The sequence below is a fragment of the Ascaphus truei genome, chromosome 2 (assembly GCF_040206685.1).
Source record: "Ascaphus truei isolate aAscTru1 chromosome 2, aAscTru1.hap1, whole genome shotgun sequence".
Taxonomy (NCBI): domain Eukaryota; kingdom Metazoa; phylum Chordata; class Amphibia; order Anura; family Ascaphidae; genus Ascaphus; species Ascaphus truei.
Genome location: NC_134484.1, coordinates 414639834 through 414663528, shown reverse-complemented (window position 1 = coordinate 414663528; position 23695 = coordinate 414639834). Strand labels below are relative to the sequence as shown.

The following is a 23695-nucleotide window of genomic DNA, read 5'->3' as shown; positions in this document are numbered from 1 at the left end:
GTGAAAAACAGGGGTGTAAGATGTCTTGTGGTTTAGCACTACTGTACTTTGTAAATATGGACAGAATATCCTCTATATGTCCTCTAAGGAGGACAGAATAGGCACAACAGAACTGTAGAGATTAGGGGTAAAACATTTATACTGCTAGTTTTGCTATATTATATCAGTCAGATCTACTTGAAATATTGCTCAATTTAGAGGGTTTTTTTATGTTATCAAATTAAAATTAAGAACTTAAAATACTGGAACTTATTCATGTCCAAATAAATACAGTAATGTCCAAATAAGCTTTTTGGCTCCCACCTTGGCCCCTGGTATAATGAGGCCTCGGATTGTGATTGAACTGTGGGCATCATATTTCCATGTATAATATATGTATTTTATATATATTTTTATACGGTATGTATACTGTTGCATTCTATTTTTTTATATGGATACTGTTGAATTCTATTCTATATTTCCCCAAACAAATCCAAGCATCCATCCACACCAAAGTAGGTATCATTTTTCTACAGATGCATGTTTCCATATATCAAATATTGATTGATATTGTATAAACACATATTACCCCACTCATCTTTGTGCCCAACGCATCATCTTTGTATGGTCAGTGGTCCAAAATTTCATGTCAGTATATCAAACTTCAAATAAGAAAACTGAGCAATGAGTACTTATTGTTAAAAATAGTATATCTGTATACATACTGCAATCAGTTTCGTCTGATAAGTCGTCACAGTCTGGTTTGTAGTCACAGACAAGGTGGGATTCAATGCACTTCTTGTTTTGGCATATAAAATCTGTATTTGCCAGGCATTTTCCAGGCATCTCTCCAACTGAAACCAACAAGACATTACAATCAATACTTTAATTAAATCAATGTATGCTCTATTTCATTTGTTGATTTTAAGTTTAGTGATGCATTGCTTTCATTAACTTTTATACAAGGTCTCTTTTAACAATGCCTCCAATGTTATCTACAGTAGATTGCTTTTCGTTTACATAGGTCACTGATCCTCTAACCATGTATATCTGTTAGTGTTTTTGTTAAAGTTTAAATATCTCATAATAAACATATATTGACCTTTGTTTAAAATGTGCTCAGTGCCTAATTCAACACATTTTAGTTGTATGTGCAGGTGTCACCCCCAGCAAAAGAATGTAGTACTAGACATGGATTGAATCAGGAAACCCGTGTTCTATTTTAGTGAGAGAGGAAGGATTTACTATCACTAGGAAAAAAGGCAGTTCTGAAATTGAATATTTTCTTGTTGATATTAAACACAGACTATGTTGTACTCAAATGCAGTTTGTGCACCCAAATACTGTTACATACTATTTGCTCAGTACACACAGTACACAGTACTTGAATCCACAGGTCATTCCTCTGATCTATTTGAATAGGTAAATATTGCAGTAGTTACAAATTAGATTTGGAGCACCGGTAGGTGTATCTACATGCACGGTGTTACATACAGGCCTGAGCATGGGCCGGTTCAGTCGTTCGCTGTGACCGTCACGGATCATAATGGACGGCGGGTAAGAACGCCTGATCCAAGGCACTATCTGTAGGTTTCTCCATGATGGGAGTACCCGGGTGTACTTGTATTGAACTACCTCATTATGCCATGTATTATGACAATGTTATGTGTGCTGTTTCCCAGGTGGTTCGCCGCAGGATGGGTCTGCTAAAATAGGTCCAAGTGGGGACCATTGGATTCCACCATAGGGAGAGTGTAGCCCCCTGTAAACAGCACAGGCTATACCTATCTTCCTTCTACTTTGGTAAGTCCTGTTAAGATCAGGCACCAGTAATCATCATGGGTTTTCCCCCTTCATAGCCCTATCCTGAGTGGTAGATGCAGGCCTGGACTCTGCTGCAGGCGTGAGCAAGAGGGGAGGTTCTGCTGACATCACGAGGGGAGGGGCGGGGCTAGCTCTATATTTAGCAGCCAACTCCTGTGAGTAGAGTTAGTTGATAGTGATATCGAGAGTCTGGAGTTGCCGGTTAGTTATGCCGGGAGTATGCAGTTCAGTTAGTATGCCGTGAGTCGAAGAATCCTGTGGATCGGTCCGAGGAGTTGGAGGAGACCGCAGTCTCCCCTGCGCAGAGTGCAGGAGCAGAGAGAGAGAGGGGTGGAAAGATTCAGCTTCCTTTAGTAGAGCTGATAGAAATATAGACTTGGTGGACCAATGCCCTCACCCCACTGCCAGGGGTGATGGGGAGAATCCAAGCCCCACCGCGAGGATAACCTCGGGGGTGGGCCACGGGGTATTGAAGCCCTAGCCCAGACCATCCTGTCGGAGGAGAGACTTGGAGGGAAGGAGAGGAGGAATTATCTGTGTGGAAGGAGAGCGGCGTAATAACAAGTCTTTGCTGTGTTATTGCGGCTACTGGAAGCCACTACCGTTGGGAGATTGCTGATCTGTCAATAAAAGAGACTATTCGTTATTACCAAAGACTGTGTGTGAATTGGAAGGTATTACCCTGGGACTCAAGGGGTTCTTCTATACAGGTCCTGTCCCATATTCCTGGGAGTATAGAAGATGGAGGCGCTGCACCACTAAGAGAAGATGGAGGCTATCACCCCAGAAGCCCGGTCCTGGCTCCCCCACAACACCGCGGGAAGCTCAGGCCCTCCTGTTCCTCACAGGTATGCACCACACCGCATGTAATCTGCCCTCATGCACCCTAGACACCACCGTAGAGTCTGGGGGATGGGGGGAAGCAGGGTTACATACATATCTTTTTCTATCCTTGCCAGTTTGAGGACATCATCATTGCTTGTTACTGTAGCTTACAGACAATTGGGAAAATGTATGATAAAAAAAATAATTTAATTGCAGCATATAGTCAGACTAGATCATATAATGCTGCACAATTCTTATTAATTTCTCATCTAGTATTTTCAAAACATTGAAAACGGAGACAAAAATGCCTTAGTGACAGTATTACTAGATGCATTGTTGATTTAATTGCAGCAAATCGGGGCTCTTCAACCAGTACTCCAAAAGCACCAGATCAGAAAACATTTAGGACTATTAGTAAAAAGGCTACAGGTTTTTTATAATGGAATTTTAGATATTATAGATGTAGCCCTCTTTCCCCCTTACTAAAGAGACAACCGGTACTGCCATTACCTGTTGGCTCACAGAAGGCCGGAGCCTCCGCCACTTGGAGCCTGGGGTGATCGGATATCCACCTCAGTGCAGCACCTCCACCTGAAAGGGATCCTGATGCAGCAGGATAAGCCCCTCCCAGGAACAATACCAGTAATACACACACACGCCTGTATATATAATAACAACCTTTACTATACACCATCATAAGTTTCCTGTGCCACACAGTATAACAACCCCAACTCAGTACCACCAATGAGTGTCCACAAAGTACATTAGGTGCTGATGTCCATTTCACCAATGTCCGGGCCCACCCTAAAGTGTATGGAGTAGCGCTACCCTGTGAGTTGTTGGTGCACTTTGAGGTACCTGCCTAGTACTCTAGTATTCGGTGCGGCCGACTTAGCAATGGGGATCTGCTGACTCAGCGACGTCATCGTTTGCGATGGCGTCCGCCTCTGCATTGGGTTGTCTCCGGTAGGAGTGTCTACTGGGGAAATGTCCCTATCTGGGGGCCTTTCCTTGAAGCAGGCACAACCTACATGTGAGTGTCACCTATCTGGGACCTAAGGGGGGGGGGGTACTCTGGCCTAGTCTGAGTGCCACTGACACACAGACCCTACCTTCCCCTTCTTTGCCCTGGCTTCGAATGGTATGGTCCCACTGTGCGCGCCAAATGTATCAATGTCTTGCAGGGGGATTCCGGGAGCCCTATTGGCTGCTGTGGCTTTGTGTCCCTACTCCAACAGGCTCATAGGAGTTGTAATTCCCCTGCGGAGCTATGGGTGTAATGGCTGCCCCTCCTACTGCACTACGCATGTGCCGGGTGTAGCAAGATGGCCACCGCAACTCTAGATGTTTTCCGCGTATGAGCGAGTTGCCACTGCGCATACGCGAGCTGCCACTGCGCATGTGCGACACTCGGCAAGATGTGAATCTTCCTAGCTCTGAGTCATGCCTCATGTGCCAGGAAGCTGTAATATTGTAGCCTAGCTCTGAGCTAGCTCTCATGCCAGACATAGGCCGAGCTCCCTCTACCTATCTCACGACGCGGCGTGCGCACGTCTGCGTTTGCGAGCCTTGTGTCTGCTGGACGATGTGTGCTCATCCCCAGCAGACTGAATGACACGACTTGTAGGCGGGAATTGCATATCCTCCGTCATCCATGTAATTAAAAAAAAAGAAACAAAGTGTGTGTGTGTGTGTGTGTGTCATTTAATTGGCTGGCGGAGTACACGTGATGGTGCTGCAGCATGAAATTACAACTTGAGTTGTCTCCCTCAAGTGCAGCGGTGTCAACGCTGTACTTCACCGCCAGGAGTGCTTGTAGTTTGAACACTGCCTATCACAAACATCCAAGAGTGCCGAACGTGCGCGCGCATGTAAGCCTAAGTGCAAAGGTTTAAACCCCCACACTGTCAGCATAGAATATAGCCTTCATGCATAAAACCAGGCCTGGTTTTAGCAAGGGGCTACATAAGTATTACACTCTATAAGACAATATTGAGTACAGATGGGGCCCTCATTTTAATCATATTTTCTAATAGTTTGTAAAAAAAAAAAAAAATAGAAAAGAAAAACAAGCCATCTCTTTCCTTTTCATGTTGTACCAATTGGAAGTATAAAAGCCGCCAAAAAAGGTTTCTACATTCTTCTTTTTAGATTCTGCTAACTAATACGGCATTATTTCTTTTTCTGCTTTCTTCCAGCATTCAAGGCATTTTGTTCAGGCATTTCCACCGCTGATTCATTCCCACTTTGGGCTTTTTCATTTGCAGTGTTTCATCTTGATGAATTGTTATCCGCTCCCTGCTTTGTGCTTTAGCTGCTCCCTAGAGCCCTTTTGTCAGATGGCTCCTAATGGCTGCTTTTTGCTGTTTGTTTCTTTCTCTGTCTTATTAGATCAGACCCCCCTAAAGCATTAATTACTATTACATTTTGTTCTTATTTACTTGCAAGAATTACCTACCTTTGGGGGGAGTAAAAGTGGTCTATTTGATTTAATAATGCATGGTAAAAGATCATCGACAGACACATTACACAGCATATTCAAGAAGAATATCTGTACATTGTCCTCCAGTAAATGTGTTTATGCTCACTCCATTCCTTGATATGTTATGATATTTAGGAGCGAAAGAATTGCATGTATTATTTGTGGAACTTGCTGCCAGATAAAGAGTGTATTTATTAAGCTATTCTGTGAGACATATATATTCAAGCCACGAATGACACGGTACAGTCCATTCCCTTCAATGGGCTCCAGCAGGTGTCTAATGAAGTAGTACTGCTCAGTAAATATTGTCCAATATGTTACCTATTTAACCATGAAAGCAATTTTTCCTCATAAAAAAGTGCATTTTGCAAGCGGACACACTTTTATTAGGCATAAAAAAAATTTCATAGAGAATTACAGTACATGATTGATACATGTGCTATTTATATTGCCAGAGTGCTCTCATTGCATCAGAGTATTACCGTGTACCACTTCTTTAGGGGAGAAGAAAGTAGTTTTGTTCTTCCTCTGCATTTAAAGAGGTATAGTGTAGTTTATCTCTGTGTGTCGGTTGTATAGCTACACTATCATTGGTACGCTCATCTTTTGTCATTATTACTGCAGAAGCAACTTCTACTTCTATTACTTCCGACTTTAATTTTTTATTGATTTTTCAAGCATAGACATACAGAAATAAAACATTAGAGAGGGGGTATGGGGGGAGGGGGAGGAGGGAATTCATAAAAGAAACAGGGGAGGGGAGGGGGGGAAGAACAGCACAGTGATAGGTTGACACTTCATAATACTTTATAGTGTACGTGAGCGTTTTGGGGCAGTTTCTAAATCTGTGGTGGGAGCCGTCTCTAGGGGAGCTAGATCCTTGTATAGGTTTGTGATAGATGACAGTTATGGGGGGAGCGAGGAAGACTACCGGTCAGGTCCTAGCAGATACACATACTTAGTCCTACGGAACTATAGGCTCAAGGAGCCAATCCATATTTGTTTTGCTGACCCTTTACTCGTTGCCTAATGGCTGTTCAGGGACAGGGGGTTGGGGGGTAAGGGAGGAGAGGGGAGAAAAACAAAAAACCAGGGGGGGGGGGTGTGTGAAACCGGTAAAGAAAAAAGAATGAGCCTGAATGTGTCTCACATGAGACATTCCAAACACACACCTGCCCTTCGGAAAAAAATCTAGGGTGAGGGAGTATAAAACAAATAACAAGGGCAACTGTATCATTGGGGACACAGACATGGTTGGGGTAGTGACCAGGACCCAGCCGACAAGGCTGCTTGAGCTCCTTTTCCTGAGCTACTTTGGGTCATGAGCTTATTGTAAGGATAAGATTAAACTATAGTAATATCGTGGGCATAGACTATGCTAGTAAACCTTTAGTAACCTTGTATTAACTTTGAGCCCATAAACATGGCATAATATATCAATATAAAATACTTTTATGTTTACTCTCACCACTCCACATTTTTGGGTACAACCACAGAATATTTAAGACTTGGAAACTTAGATTGACACTTCGGCATATAGTCCTTTAACAAATGATTTTTTTAAATCCTAGAACTTCAGGGTTTTCCAGTTTAGGAGACCCCCCAACCTCCGACTTTGGGCGTTCTGCCTTATTCCGCTCTGGGTTTAGCAATGTTGGACGTCGATCTAGAGTCTTGGGTCATGAGTCTTAAAGTCTCGGAGTGCAACCTGGCGGGGGGATAGACCCCATACCAGGATCTGGACCTGCTACTCATTTTGGGGTTTGGTCCCAGTGTCAGGTGATTTTTTTTGCCGTAGGGTCTGGCCGGGAAGATCTTCCAATGAAACCGTTGACCGGGATGAATCCAAGATTGGTGAACCCCCACCTCCTGAGATGGGTCAAGGGGTATGGGGACCCAGGCCTAGATGGTCGAGGAAGGCTTCGCCATCATCCAGGTTCCTAAGTATCTGGGGTCTTCCATTTTTAATTACCACGAGACCAAAGGGGAATGTCCATCTGTATTTAATTTTGTGGTCTCTTCGTTTCGTCGTTATCTCTGAGATTTCTTTTGGCGAGTGTGGAGGGTGCCAGGTCCGCGTATACCTGAAGGGATATATTTTGGAACTTGAGGTCCCTGGAGCCTCTTGTCACCGAATTGAAAGCTTCTTTTGTTTTAAAGTAGTGAATTCTCTACACCCCATCCCTTGGTCTGTCTCCCGGTTGGGGTCTCATTCTTAAGGCTCTGTGGTATCTGTCCAGGGTAAGAAACTCTTCTGTAAAATTTGGGAGGGCTGATTTTAGCCATTTGTCCATGAACCCCTTGATATCTGATTCAGATTCCGTGGTCCCCAGAAACCAGAGATTACTGTGACGGTCTCTATTCTCTGCCTCCTCCTGTCTGTCTTTAATGTCTAGGAGCTGGGACTTCATCTCCCTGAGCTTGCCATCCATTAGAGATTGCCGGGTGATTGTGGCATCGACTTTGGCTTCCAAGGAGCTTGTGCAATCCCCAAGGGAAATTTTTTCCTCCTTAAGATCCTTCATTGCTGTTTGCACCAGAGATTCAATTTTATTAAAGTAGAAAGCTAAGTCATCCTTTTGTGGAGAGATTTTCGATCTCTACAGCTGGTTCAGAGTTTGAGCATTCCCCATTCCACCTGTTGCGGTGTTGGTTGACCTTGTTGTCTAAAATATTCACAAAACTCACTCTGGTTTCCTTTTTATGGTTCAACAGCTTTTGAGGGCATGGTGAATGGGACTTGCGTGTGATATGGTTTGTTTATAGGGGGCTAGTAAGAGACGGTTACTTTCATAGGTTCAGAATGATACCCACAGCATTTCAGAACCTGGCATGCTGTTTATGCACCCTTGAGCCACTTGTTCTTTTTTAGGGGGAATACATACTCTTCAGTGTGAGACAGACATTAGACTGCAGAGTTTTACTTTATTGATGTATATGGGCTTGGAGATGTGTGGGTCAGGGACCTGTCAGTCCTAGACTGCTTCCCTTTGACTTCAGTGACTGTGTGGTACTCACTGTGTTCCTCTGTTCCGGATCAGCAGCCTTTGACAGCAATCTTGAATTTTGGTGACACTCTAGATGGTCCTGAGTCCTCTCTGTTTGCAGGAGGCTGCTTACACTAGCTGGGGAGGTCACCGCTGCATCTCCCCCTTCCTGTGGGGGTACAGATCTGCCGGATTATATGCGGGTGGAGAGAGACAAGTTCACGTTACCCGGTGGCACCAAAGCGAGCGCCGGGGCAAGATGGCTGCCTTTCCCTGCTTCCCGATCTCTCACCGCAGCCTCGCCGGCCAACTCCGCCAGCAACATCCTCTTATCTCCTCCTCCTACCTTCTTCTCAGCACCGGCCCCCCCACCGGAACCAGCCGGCATTGGATCTCCGAGACCGTCCTGCCAGCCACGATCTCGGCTCCGCTGCCTTCTCAGGGACGTCCGTCCCCTTCAGAATCTTCCCTCCAGTTGAGGGCTGTGAGGCTGGGCTTAAGTCAGGCTGAACACACGCAGTCAGCGGCCATATTGGGAGCCTCGGGGGACCCCGGCAGTAGGTTTTTCTCCCATGGTCTGTCGAGCAGCGATCCGGGAGCTGGGGAGCTCACGAGTCGGGTTGTAAGTCTGGAGGTTAGTTTTCTCCCTGCTGCACTGAAACTGTGGTTTATAGGGGTGTATTTTAGGGGTACAATTTTGTCCCATTTTTTGTATTTTATGTCCCAAATTGTCCCTTTATTGTGGATCTGAGCTGACCTGCGTCTGCTCAGCTCAGTCCTGGCCATGCCCCCTTCTACTTCTATTACAACAGCTATACAGTACCTCTGTCAACAGGCAAAAGTTTCAACGGTATTGTCAATAGTCAAGTACTGTTTATTTGGCACATGTTTTTGTTAAGAACAGTACAATGGGTGAGAGGGAGTGGCTCAGTGAGTAATGACACTGACTGGCACTGAGAGTTTGAAGCAGGGGAGCCTGGTTCAATTCCCAGTGTCGGCTCGTTGTGACCTTGGACAAGTCACTTTATCTCCCTGTGCTTCAGGCACCAAAAACATAGATTGTAAGCTCCACGGGCAGGGACTTGGCCTGCAAAATGTCTCTGTAAAGCGCTACGTAAAACTAGGAGCACTATACAAGAACTTGCTATTATTATTATTACAATAACACTGATAGTATTGAAAAATAGAGTACTTGAGACACAAGAATTGATGTTCTTAAAGGTATAGAATACAAAAAATAGACATTTGAACTGAAACTTTGGTCCATTTTATAATATTCTTTTATGTGTAATAGACCTTTTAGAACATCAATTCTTGTCTCAAGTGCCCATTTTTTTCCCAGTATCTACTGTGCATACACCTCAAACTGGCATGTGATTTTCTTGCAAGACACTTAAGTAAATATTTTCTTACAATAGGCTTCACAAATGAATGCAACACCAATTGTATTTAGCATTAATATCAACAGCACCACAGTCTGACTCAATGCTGTCAGCCAAATTTCCATTGGTAAAGAATTATACACATGTTAAACATGTACATCATTATAATTTCCATTTGATTTCACTTTATTGTTTGACAGAATGAAAACATGAGTACATGTCATAGGTTCAACAAAATACAACAATGACTTCACCATACCATGTAGTTAACTCTGTTTTCTGATGAACGTATAGTTGGGCTGAGAGTAGAAATTAAGGTAGAGGCAAATAGTTACATGACCTCAATCAGCTTTTGTATCTATTATATGTAAGAAAGGATTGCACATAGTAGAGAAGGATTTCGTACAGCTACTTGGCAATGTCAAGATATCGCTAAGACACTTTCTTCTTTTTGATGTCTGTACAACTCTATTAGGCCAGTAGAGGGCATTATCAGTTGTTTGCTTATCTTAAAGTAAACAATTGATGAAATGGAACACTGTATATTGCCAAAGATATAATCTTTCAGGCTAAGGAAAAGCTCTTACAATTTTTTTTCCGATATTTCCAATAGTGATTGTTAAGGCTATTTCTTTTTTTTAATGAAAATGATACTGTATTTTTTATTTTTCTACTATAAAAGTTAATGCTATCAACTGTACTGTATATAATGATTACAGGCATACCCCGCTTTAAGGACACTCACTTTAAGTACACTCGCGAGTAAGGACATATCGCCCAATAGGAAAATGGCAGCTCATATATGCGCCTGTCAGCACGTCCTGAACAGCAATACCGGCTCCCTACCTGTACCGAAGCTGTGCGCAAGCGGGGAGCCTATAGAGCCTGTTACAAATGTGTTATTTACATCAGTTATGCACGTATAGGACAATTGCAGTATAGTACATGCATCGATAAGTGGGAAAAAGGCAGTGCTTCACTTTAAGTACATTTTCGCTTTACATACATGCTCCGGTCCCATTGCGTACGTTAATGCGGGGTATGCCTGTATACTGGAATGCAAGATTATGGTGGTCTGTAAGGGGGAACAAATGAGAGAATAAAAATATTTGGGGATGAAAGTGAGTATATTGTGAGTATATTGTAATGGTATGTAGGGAAAATTTTGAGTGCATATACAGTACAGTTGTGTTTTTTTTTTTACCTGGTGGAAAGTAGCTGGTGCTACTTTCTATCACTATGGTTACTGCTGTCTGTATTGATCAAAGAAATCAGGTGCAAGAATCTTTCCACTGACATGTCTTTCTAAGACATAGTCATTGTGTTTACTAAAATAATACTTTTGCGTTGCAAGAAACGAGAGCTTGTGTGTTTCGCCCTTTAAAAAAAAATAAAGGTGGTTATGCTATTTTCGACTACAATAGCTAGACACATTCATTAAATATTTAGTCCAGACTTATACTATCCTGAGTATAAAGGAAGCCCAAAGGCCCATGCTGTTTTGAGCTCCAATGTTCGCTTTCTCAATTGTAGAGAGTAAAATGCTCCAAAAAGAATGAATCTTTCATCTGCAACAGATTTATATGGCCTATTCTAGTAGATCTAAAGTGTGGCAAGCTGTTTATAAAGTGCACTTTACTATTGTGGAAGCCCTTGTCCCATGTGCAACCCGCATCGAAACAACTTTTTTAGAAGTGGTTTCACTCTTGCTCTGATAATCCGATCGATTTGTCAAAAAAAAGCCTCAAACTCGCATTTTTTCCCTACAACTGCTATTCTCCTAGCTCCATTATGCAAACGGCTAAAAAAACTCACTTTTTTTAACACCACCTGTGGTGACGAGATTGGTATTGTGGGTTATATCTACAGCCTGAAATATGGGTTTGGCTGAGCGGGCAAAAGTCATGTTAGACTGGGGATGGAGTTAACAATGGAGATGGTTAACTGGGGTCATGTTAACTGGGGATGGAGAATCACCTCTGGTCATTCTGCTTCTAAAGCAAGTACAAACCGGGCAGATTGGCTGTTAAACCATGTGCTTTGTTCCTTTTTTTTTTTTTAAGATGCTTTAGAAGAAGTGATTTGCAATAGAAAATAGTTTTTTTCTCACATTTAATTCTGCTACTTTTGAACATGCGTTTTGGCAATGACAACTTCAGAGCTCCTAGAATAAGCCCCTATATTAGAGAAGGAACAGAGAATCCACAACTCTTGTTTCTAGTTACATAAGACATACACTGGTACATAGAACTTGAGATTGGACATTATCCACAACACTTTCAGCCCTCCAAATCTGAATGTCCTCTACAAGACTGTCACTCCATGTATTTCAGACCTCTCTCTAAACACAACCCCCAACTAGAGATGGGTAACATTTTTTTTTGTGGATTTGCCTCAGATTGTCCAGTTCCTTTGGCCGGTGAATTTCCACAAATCACTCTCAAAAAGGCCAAATCCGCAATTCTGGATTTTTTTCCTTAAGAGAGAAATCCGTTTCCGGACTAATTTTTAAGCATCCTAACACGGATAAAACCTGGTGCCAGATGCAAGGGAGCATGAGAAATAAATTAGGGAGACATGCCTGTGCTGAAAAAGGAGCACACCTGAGGTGCCTGGCTGTGAGATATTTAAGTATACTTTGCATAGCCATTAGAATAAGTCCCATTCCACACTTCGTAAAAAGGATTTCCATACCAACTACAGTATATAGAGTTGATAAGACTAAGGCTCTGTTTATAGGGCCAGCGACGTGACAGTGACATCACGCTGCGGTCGCTTGTAAAATCAAATTGACTTGACTTCCAGCGATCGGGACCAAGCCATCGCGCCGCTTCTACTATAAGCACACGTGATGGCAGCAATACATTTGTTTTGCCGCAACATCACATCGCTGTCACCAGCACTAGAAGCGCAGCCAAAGGTACCAAACTAATGACTGAAATGGTGTTAGACTCAACAGGATTAGAACCTACAACCACTACTTTTCTAGGCCACAGCTCCAACAGTGTGAGCAAAACCAGCTGATGGCTACCAGTGCCCACTGTCTACTAATAGCATACCTCCAAGGGATATCTATTTTGTTGATTTTATCCTTGAAAGCACTTCAAGCACAAAGCAATAATTTGTACTGAGGTCTATGAGTTACTGAGGCCAGTGAGATTAAAAAAAAGATGTGCAGAACATGGGCAACCTCGCTCTACTTGGCCCTGCTGCTCTAGGGATTACACAGTTATAAGAGCGGCTCGACAAGCAGCACTATTATTATTTGTACTATCTGGAAGTTATACATTTTCATTTTATTAGACCAGACTGTGCAATTTTGGTTATATAGATTATAAAGGGCAGTGGCATAACTACAATTTTTGGACCCCCCTGCAAAAATGTTGAAAGACCCCCCCTAAACAAAAAACACAAAATAAATGTAGTTTCTACCGTGCTCCCAATTTCAGCGGCCGTGTAAGCACCCCCCCCCTCTCACACACCTTGCTCTCAGCCCCCCCTCTCATCCCCACCCTTATCATCCTCACACTCCCTTACTGTCCCCATCTCTGCCCCACTTCGCACTCCCTTTCTTATTCTTCCTCCCTCTGTCTCCTCTCACTCACTCTTCTCCGCTCCTCTCTCCCTCACAACCCCACTCCCCACTTAATACCCCCCACACATACTCACTTCCCCCCCCCCACACTCACAATTCAATTCCTCCCCACACACACTCAATTCCCTTCAAGGCTCCCCCTCCACAAACACACACACACTTCCCCTTCCCCCCACACGCACACCACTCTCAATCAAAAGACACTCAACACACACTCATTCACAACACACACAATCAATCACAACACACAATCACAACACAGAATCACAGCACACACACACACAATCTCAAATGTCACACTCTTTGACCCAGGGGAAGGGGTACACAGGATCCAGTCCCATGATCTGTGGCAGACTGGGGCAGGGAAACAGGCAGGGGGAGGAGGGATTGTCTGTGTGTAGGGAAGGCCTAGCCCCCACATCAAGTAGAGAGGATAGAGCAGAGAGAAGCAGCAGCCATCAGGAACGTGAGCCCAACATCGGGTCTAACTTTCAGCGCCGGCCTGCTGGCCAACAGGGCCCCCTTCCACTCTCAGGCTTCCCCCCCGCCCACCCCCACACACACACACATTGTAGGGTTTAGCGGCCCTGTAGTTACGTCACTTATACAGGGGGCATTAAATCTCTTATATGTACCTATCGAGTTAAGTGGACAGGGACTCTTTCAGGGTAACTGTACATCTGAAGAAACCAATTTTTAATCTGCATTATCAAGCAAGCTCTAAATCATGAGACTTTTGTTCTGCAAATATAAATATGCAGGCTATGTTCATTTGCGTAAATTACCACTAAGTACTGGGTTTCACTACTAGGACCAGTACATATTGTGGTTTGATCACCCTCAACCCCTTTTAAATTACATTTCTTTTATTATTCACTTCATTCTGTCTCTTAATAAATGTATAACCTTTTAGCTCACTTAGTTAGGTTAATATATCATGATTCATTGTATTACGTTAATGCTATTTTGTAGCTCTTTGTAGGTCCTTTCTCATTCTTTTTAATTGTATATGTATTAAAAGTTACTTTGCTCAGGTCATTATACATCTCTAAGGGGTATTTTACCCACTTGGAGTATTTAGGAGTACACTTCCTCTAAAGCATTGCCTTTTCTCCCTCTTCATATTTTAATAGAGACAGTGGCCATATTTACTAAGCAGGGTTCCGCCATAAGGAACCTTCAATGCTGGAATACATTACAGCCTATTCAAATAAATGAACTGTAAGTTGTCTCATGGCAGAAGACTGCTTATTAGATATACTTCTCTATCCCAGAAGAGGGTAAAATGCTTTGTACAGGTACAGTATGAGCACTCAATGAGAAGTATGACTCAAAACTAAGTACACTGTGACAGTGGAGCTAGCTATCAGCTGGTTTAGTTCACACTGCTAGAGCTGTTGTTTTGAATAACAGAGATTGTGTGGGTTCAACTTCTAATCCTGTTGTGTCTCAAACCATATCCCATTCCTAATGTGCCTTAGACTTGTCAATAACACTCTGTGTGATGCAAGTGGAATAACTTCTTGCAGTTTGTAGAGGTATTTTACTGTAAAATAAAGTCAGCATCTGTCTGGCACGCTGGCAGATGGCACAATCCATGTTTTTGTCCCTGTTCTGTTGTAACATATTCCAAAAAGCAGTGGTTATGGGTTCTAGTCCTGTTGGATCTGACACAATTCCAGTCAGTCATTCAGCTCAGGCATGTCTCCCTAATATTTTTTTGGAGGGATGTTTGAGGAGATTTATACACAACTGGAGACACTTATTAAATTAGAAACTCTCTCTCCCTCTCTGATTTGAATGAATCCTCCATATTTTTTTTTATATTATCCATTTCTCAGATGGATTTTATTGGACGGGACAGATTTTGACAAAATGTTCTTCTCTTCATTTATACTGCCTTCTAACCCATATCTAAAATTTCTATTTCAATATGTCTTAAGTTTAGATATTGATTTGGCAGCTTTAATGTTTGACTTTTTTTTTTTTACTGTTTTTGTTACTTTTTAATTATTGTTTGATTTATCACCTATTCTATTCAATAGTCAATATATCTTAATATGGAGTATGTTCATGTTATGTTTATCCTTATTAACATATGTTTGTGTCTCTCTACTAAGTTTGTATTGTATGTACAGATGTAACTGTCAGTTTTGAGCCAGCATGTGAGGAAGATTCACAAGCATCTAGGAAACACTCTGCAGCATAGTCCATAGACGCTGAAATGGCCCATCAGATTAACACAGCGGGGGTCCCTGCATTTGAATGGGACTCGCAACCTAGTAGGATTCACACAGCGTGAGTCCCATTCAAAAGTGGGGACCCCCACTGTGTTAATACGATGGGCCATTACAGTGTCTATGGACTATGCTGAAGATTTTCCCTGACATTTATGGAATTCCTCAGAATCTGGGCCAAAACAGACAGTTGCATCTCTATAGGCAAACTTTTATTTAAGAAATACATGTTATGGACGTCATTATGCATATATATATAATATATATATTCATCATCATCATCTTCAGCCCTTATCAAACCACTGCTGCATAAAAGGTCTCCCAAATGATCTTACAGGTACTGCGATGCCTCACTACTCCATGCTGCTCATACTAATTTTCTGATTTCCTTCCTCCCATCTTAAATTTGCTCTTCTTCTTGGTCTTTTGATACTCATTGGAATCCAATCGAGTACTATCTTTGTCCAACAATGGTGATTTCTTCTTGCTATATGTACGACTAACTGCATTTTCATTCTTTATGCTTTTAATGTCAGACTTTTTTTTGCTAGCAAAACAATTAATTATTTTTCCTGTCTTTTCAAGTAATAACCAGCATATATCTCTCCCTACATCTTTGAATTGTCTCCAGCTTCTGAATTATTTTTGCATTTGGAGTCCACGTTTCACATCCATTCATTCACAGACAGAATACATTGGTTGAACACTTTCCTTTCAGACACAGTGGAAGGCTCCTTTGAAAGATTTTCTTGTGTGTTCAAAATGCACTCCATCCCAACTTCATTCTCCTACTGATTTCGTTGAAACGGTTTCCATCCATTAATACTCACTGGCCAGGATAGACATATTTTTCGAAATTCCATTTATTTCAATCTTTGTAGAGTTGACACATTTATTGAACATCACTTGGTCTTGCTGAGATTCATACAGGCTCACTTCTTACTTGCATTTGGCTAGTTCTTCAATGTGTTGCTGGATATCTTCTGGACTCGGGGCAAAAATAAAGTCGTCTGCAAATGGTAGGCGACAAGTCTTCACAGTTTATTTTATTTCTTTTTTCTTCACAAATTAATGTCTAGAACATTTAAGTGTTACAGTACTTTGAAAAGTTTTGGTGACATGGTGTCCCCCGTCATACTCCCCTGTTAATCCTTATCTTGCTTGTACTGTATCTTCATCTAGTCTAATAGTTGATGTGGCATTCTTCTAAATGTTCCTTAAGATGTGAATGTAAGCTTCTTCACCACTTCAATATCTAAAACGCTGAGGTGTAGACAGAATCTTATGCCTTTTCATAATCTATGAATCCTAAATTAAGTGGTAGTGTTTTCATTACTTTTGGAGAATACTTCATGCACAACTTCCAAACGTTAGATGCGAGTCAAGCCATTTGCCTAAATATTTAAATGTGGTAACTGAGGCTACAGATGCAGCTGCCGGTTTTAGACCACTTGCCTTGGAAAATCTGTGACCATCTCACAGTAACTCGTGAGATTGTCCACAGAAGGTTGTAATGCTCCATCGGATTAACAGAGCGAGGGTCCCTGTGTTTGAATGGGACTCACAGACCGGTAGGATTCAAACAGCGCGAATTCAAATGCAGGGACCCTCGCTGTGTTAGTCCAATGGGCCATTAGTCTGACTGCAGAAATCTCGCAGCGTACTGCAGAAATTAGCAGCATTGGATGTGTTTTAGTGCAGAATTCTCAAGGCAAGTGGTCTTAGGCCAGGTCCCCGCTGGCTACTGCAGCGCCCACTGTGGCGGATGCTGCAGGGACAAGAGCCGCCCCTCAATGGGGCCGGGCCCGCTGCGAGGGGGGACACCGCGCTGCACGGTTAGTTTTTCCAGCCAGCAAGAAAATTGTGAGGGGAACTAGCGATGGAGCGCTATGCCCCGTTCCCCAGCGGTTCAGCCAATGAGGATGAACCTGCCGAGTGACGTCACGGCTGCACCCCAGTCACTCCCCATCACCCCCGCCCCCTTTCTTTCCCCCTGCAGCTATCTGCAGACCGTGGAATTCGGCTGCATGTGCCGCCAGCCTTGCAGGCGCGCGTGCAGTGCAGGCACTGGAGCCGTAGCCTAAGGCCTCGGTCCCGCTGCGCTCGTTGGCGCGGGCGGCAATGTAGCGAGTTCCCCACCAGCAGGGGAATCCTTGCGAGCCGGTCCCGGTCCCCACTGGCTGCACAGCTGACTACACGCTGTAGCGCGTCAGCCGCAGGAGACACCACAGAATGGTGTTTCCTAGCTTCGACGCGTGACGTGTGTGGCTGTGAGCCAATGGGGAGGGGAGGCTTCGGGAGGAGGAGAGGCTTCGGGGAGCGGGGAGGAGTGTGGAGTGAAAGCAGGTGAGTGCCTTTCTCTGTGTGTGTGCCTGTCTGTGTGTGTGTCTGAGTGCGTGCGTGCCTGTCTGTGTGTGTATGTGTGTGCCCGAGTGCGTGAGTGCCTGCCTCTGTCTGTGTGTGTGTGTGTATGAGTGCATGCCTCTGTGTGTGCGCGCGTGTGTGTGTATGAGTGCGTGAGTGCCTGCCTGTGTGTGTGTGTGTGTGTGTGCGCGTGTGTGTGTGTGTATGAATGAGTGCCTGCGTGTGTGTGTTTAAACTTACTTTCCAGCTCCAGCCCGAGTCAGTGGAGGGAGGGGGGGGGGAAGAGTAGCGGGTCCCTCCGCTCAAGCCACGCCCCCCCCTCCCTGTCAAACCGCCCACCACCCGCCCACCTCCCGCTCCGGCTCCCGCTCCCTACAGACCGCATATCGCGGTCTGTGTATCTCAGCGCACCGCCTGTCAGCAGTGCGGGTGCGCTGACTCTGGGAGCGGGGCCTTAGCCTTAGGCTAGGTCCCCGCTACAGCCGGCAGCATGTGCACCTCACACCAGCCCCTTACCTCCTCCCTGGCAGTCCCCTGTGACTCCTCACTTCCTGGCTCACTGCATACTGTGATGCGTCAGCCAGCAGTGGATACAACTGAATTGTGATCCCGTGCGGCGACGCATCACATGGTGCGGCAGGGAGCCAATGAAGAGGGGAGATCGCCAGCAGGGGGATGGATGCTTCCTTAAGGTTCTCAGGGGAAGACACAAAACACTGAAGTAATTCAGAAGAAAATAGTAATTCTACATTCTGATTTTAAAATAGCTCTCATTCACTGACCTGCTCTTATCTTCTGTGAGTGTGTGAGTATAAATATCATGCTATATTTGGAAAAATCAATGTTTAATTCTGATATCATTTGGTCACTGGCTCTTATTCCCAGCATGGGTGCCTACTTACTGCCACTAATGTACCTTTATCCTGACTGTGACACTGATAACCTCTTAATAAGCCTCCTCCACTGACTAACCTTTGAGCTTCAGGCTGAGATCCCGCTGATCTGGGTGAATTTAGGCACCGTCAAGTGTGTACACACACACACACTGTTGATGGTATGCGGATCAGAAAATGTGCGAAATGACCACGCCCCGTCATGTCTGCGCCCACCTGACCTGTTTTGGCCACACCCCCACACCTAAAAAAGCTGACTGCAGATTGCGGTGAAGCACCGTGCACGCGTCGCCAGGATACAATGCGGTCGTGCAGCGGGACCTTAGACTAAACCGGGCAGCTGCACATTAGCTACAATAGTTAGTTGGCTGTAATCTGTAGCTCTGTCACTTTAGAAGTTTAGTCTTTATCTCAAATACGGTACAATGGTTACTGTTTTGTTTGCATTTGTGAGTAATCCAAATTGTAAACTATGGGATATCAGATGGCAGAACATTTTCAAGGTCTGAGAGACTGGAGCTGTGTGCATACAGTGTAAGGTAGTATCATCAGCATACATGTCCATAAGGACTGTCTTACAAACTGTGGACAGGTAATTTATGCAAAGAGTAAGTGCCGCAGAACAGCGCCTTGGGAGACTCTAAAGGTAACATCAACAGGTAGGTGGTTAGAGTTAGAGATACACATTGGGATCTTCTTGATAGATAAGAGTGAAACCAGTTTAAAGTGTGTAGTCTAGTTTCAGAGCACTGACTTTTTTTTTTTAACATGATAGTGTGGGCAACAGAAATCATGTGCAAATCTAGGCATATTGCACCAGTCAGCTGTTCATGTTCTATTCCACATGGAATCTTACTGTACATTTTAAAGAGAGTTGTTTCTGTTGAGTGATTTTGGTGAAAGCCTGATTAGAATTGGCAAACAAAATGTTACTTCATAGACAACTTGCTTAGTTAGTTATGAAGAAGTTTTCCATGACTTTGGATAGTACAGAGACTGGAAAATTAAAAAAAATTGAAATGATTATAGCAGTTTTCCAGGCCTTGGGGATATGGCCAGAAGACAAAATAGAGTTGGTTAAAGTGGTCTTTAGCAAGAACCGGGCCATTGAGACTTAAGAATCTTAATTGCAATTGGTAAGGCCTATGTTGGTTATACACAGAACTCTGATATAGTTAATAAGGGGATTTAACAAGACAATTAGGTCATATCTAAAGGTGGCGTTACTCCATTCCAGACCTTGAAATATGTTTTGAGAGGGAGAGAGTCCCAGATTTTACTCCCATGTTGCTTCTATACCACCCCAAACAAAGACACACTCTCTCTCTACCACTCTCATGCTCCCCCTCATTACAAAATTGGGGGTCCCCCTAGGGGTGGCGTGTATCCTGCACCAATGCTTAAAGAGAGTGATGTTAATCAGATATACAATGTGAAGAAACCCCAACACATCAATTACAGAAGGGTGGTGCTAGCAGGGAATAGGTAATTGTATAGACGTAAGAAAGAGTCCCTTTGTGATGCACTAAGACGACATCCTTAAGTGAAAATTAAGACTAGTTTTTATTTAAATCAATTAAAAAATATATGCCTTGGGGTTGAAGCAAAAAGAACTATGAACCAAAATATAATAAAAACAATTAAAACGTTGAGAGGCGTGAACACTGATATAGACACAACAGAATCTTGGTATATCACTGTTTAAATAGTACATATAATTGTAGTTATACAAAGGACAGCCTGATGGGGCTCCCCTCTGCACAGGACCAGCGTGCTAAGGGTTAACATTTGCTTGTACTTTGTGGAACGTCAACCCCACCCACTGGAATGTTAATGAGCCATGAGGACACAAATAACTTTTTGTTCACAGCTGCATTGAAAATCAACCACCCCAGTGTACATCTGCGTTGCACCAATGGCCTACAGCCTTTGGCACAGCCAAAGGGCAGCCAAAGGGTGTGAGCCGTTTGCTGCTGTTTGGTGATGTTAAAGTGACGTTAAAGCTGCTCTATTTCAATCGGAAAATCACAAGCCCTTTATCCCCTGTACCAATTTTTCCATCTCTATCTGTCCATGAAATATCTGTGAATTGACTGTTTAACCCTGTTCTTTTATTGTAACCATGTATTTTTATAACTCTGTGCCCAGGACATACTTGAAAACGAGAGATAACGCTCAAAGTATTACTTCCTGGTAAAACATTTTTATCAATAATTAAATAAACATCACTTAGTGAGTCCAGTAGATCTATATACGTGTCTAAATGTGGTACATGAATACACTGGCAGCCCAAAATATATTGGGTGTATCAAATAGTATATGAAAATATGTACAGGTATTATATCTTATTTGTTGCAGTTCAATGACAGTGTATCCTAGTATTAATCGTCTCCGGTATCTACTCTATATATATTTAACCATTGATCCGTGATGTACTAAAGATCTGATTGAGAGTATAAGCAGTTCAAATGATTCACTGACCACATTTGTAGGTTCTGTTGGAGTTGAACCTCAGATCTGTAATGTTTCTGCAACTGCCTTTAATAAAATTCAATTATTATTGATACATATATCTTCCAGGTCTATAAGTTCTATGATGTAGAACTTTTTAGCCTGTATTGAATCTTTGGTATAGTGGATAATTAATATTTGCCACCTGAAACATTGATATTTTAGAAAAAACTGCTATATTGAATATATACAGTATTGTATTAAGTCAGAGCGTTGTGCTTCCCACGATTGAAGGCTCCCTAAATGCTCTGGCTGACCACCGCAGCCACCTCTCCAACTAAGCCAGTGCCACCAGGAAGTGATGCCTGACGTACCCTACACACTGTACAGTACGTTTCACCTGATTGGCTTTATCAAAATTGATTTAAATAAAAACTATTCTTAATTTTCACTTAAGGGTGTCGTCTTAGTGCAGCTCAAAGGGACTCTTTCTTTCTTACGTCCCCCCTAATTACTAAAGATGGGCAGATGTTTTGCAAACATTCCAATTCGCAGCAAATATGGCACACGAAATGGAAAAACTATACTATATAAATGACTCCTGCGTGTCACTGCTGTGATTTTATTAAATAAAAAAAAATGTTAGAACTCATTATTTATTTTACTGCCATTTGTTGCTAAAAAAGATGGAGCTTGAAAGATAAGGTATGCTATGTGGGGAATAAAAACAGTGCTTATAAGTTTAGCAGTATTACTATATAACCCGAAAATTGTCAATGATTGTTAGTCCCTTTTAAGCAGTCCTCTGCCTTCACGTATTTTTAGATTACTTTATTCGTATTGTATGCCAATGCATCAAGGAGTTTATAGAACGTTATCTGAGAAAATATCTCAACTCGCGCATTAGAATTCCACCTTTGAAAAGCTAACGAAACAATAGTATACTGTATGATCGTATCTGAAGGAGTGTCTCAGTGAGTAAAGGCACTGACTCTGAAAACAATGTCAGCTCCTTGTGACCTTGTGCAAGTCACTTTATCTTCCTGTGCCTCAGGCCCCAACAAATAGATTGTAAGCTCACAGAAAAGACATGAAGTCCATTTATCGGTGCAACAAAGACAGTTCGCAGGAATATAGTTCTCTTTATGTCCCCTTGTGTCTGAGCCATAAATCTTGATCCTGGGAGTACAACAACCTCATGTGCTGGCTCAAATGTAATGAGCATAGATAGTACTGTCATCTTTATATTTTTGATAGCCAATGACTCATCATGTAGTAGCCGCCTTCATCCTTGGCTTAAATCATAAAGTGGGATTTATGGAGTACTGGGGAGGCACAACAAACAGAAGGTGAAAGTGCCCCCTTTTCACCACCACACTTAGAGGTCTAATTTACTAAGAGGTAAATTTACTAAGGTCTATTAGTCTATAGAGGTCTATTTACTAAGGTCACTCAATAAATTGGATTTTTTATTATGGGTGTGCCGTTTCCTTTTGCGCTTTAACCCGCCTGCAGTGCTCCGCTTACTCCTCCTTTGAGGTTATCTCTAGATTGTAAGATCTATGGGGCAGGAACTCGTGCCTGCAAAAATTCTATATACAGCACTGCCTACACTATCAGCTCTATACAAGAAAAAAATATTATTATTATTATTTGAACTACATTATTTTTTAAGCTATCTGTAAGAATCACTATATTAATACTGTTAAAGGATAGAAACCATACTATTAAAATATATCTGACAATGGATTTGCTAACTTTTCTGCACATTACTTACAAAAGATTAAAGATTAATTATTTCCGTACAACTGACCTCAATGTTAACTGAATAACATGTGGCCTGAAAAGGTTTCCAGTAACAATACAATGTTCTCACAGCTACAGTACTGGTATGTGCAGTTTTTACAGAAAGTAAATGATTCTTTAATACATCTCATACAGAATGCCCCTAAACTCACATTTACATCTTTTTTCCCTGTGGTATGGGAAATATGTAAATCTTTTCAGGAGAATGAAGAAACTATTTGACTTTTTCTTGTTACTTGATTTCCTACAAATGAAGCCCTTTTATCTCTCTTTTCCTCTCCAGCCTCAAAATTGTATCCCTCAAGGGGGTAAAATAGGCAAAATGTATCCAGAAAGTGCATGCAAATGAGATAACGTTTGACACTATTTGCCTGTATTCTTAAAATGCTTGGTTTTTATTGCGTCCAATTGCAATTTTCTTTTCAAACGGTTATGCATTGGCAAAACCCGCAGTTTAATGAATAGGCCTAATGAAATCAATCACTGGTCGGTGATATTTTGCAATGAGGTTAAGTTTCTTAGTTTCATTTCTAGTTCAGATGTCTGTATTCAAAATGGCTAGTTAATGATACTGTATGTAAAGAGGTAGCCCAACTTACTTCCCCCAGAGTCGTGGGGAAATAAACATTCCCCCATGTCTCGGAGGAAGAGGTTACAGCAGCTGCTGTGGTTGCTTTACCCACAGCTGGGGATGTGGTTTGTTTCCATCCGAAATCGCTAGTTGCGGGGGAACATAAGATGGAAAAACAAACTCCTCACTATCTTCCCAGAACCACTTTGATGTAACTTGCCACGATACATTGTTAGCATGTTGTAATCCCAGGAGTGCTAAACTCATGTTATCAAGCCCAAAAGAATATATTATGCCAG

At 42.6% G+C, this 23695-nt stretch overlaps 1 protein-coding gene across 1 annotated transcript in view; it reads right to left on the bottom strand.

The window, feature by feature from the left end:
- The window catches only part of MALRD1 (MAM and LDL receptor class A domain containing 1), a 662703-nt gene that overhangs the window by 237386 nt on the left and 401622 nt on the right, over window positions 1-23695 (bottom strand). Inside the window, exon 28 of the mRNA XM_075588643.1 lies at window positions 705-833. Coding sequence (XP_075444758.1) covers window positions 705-833 — 129 coding nt within the window. The remainder of the gene's footprint in view (window positions 1-704; window positions 834-23695) is intronic.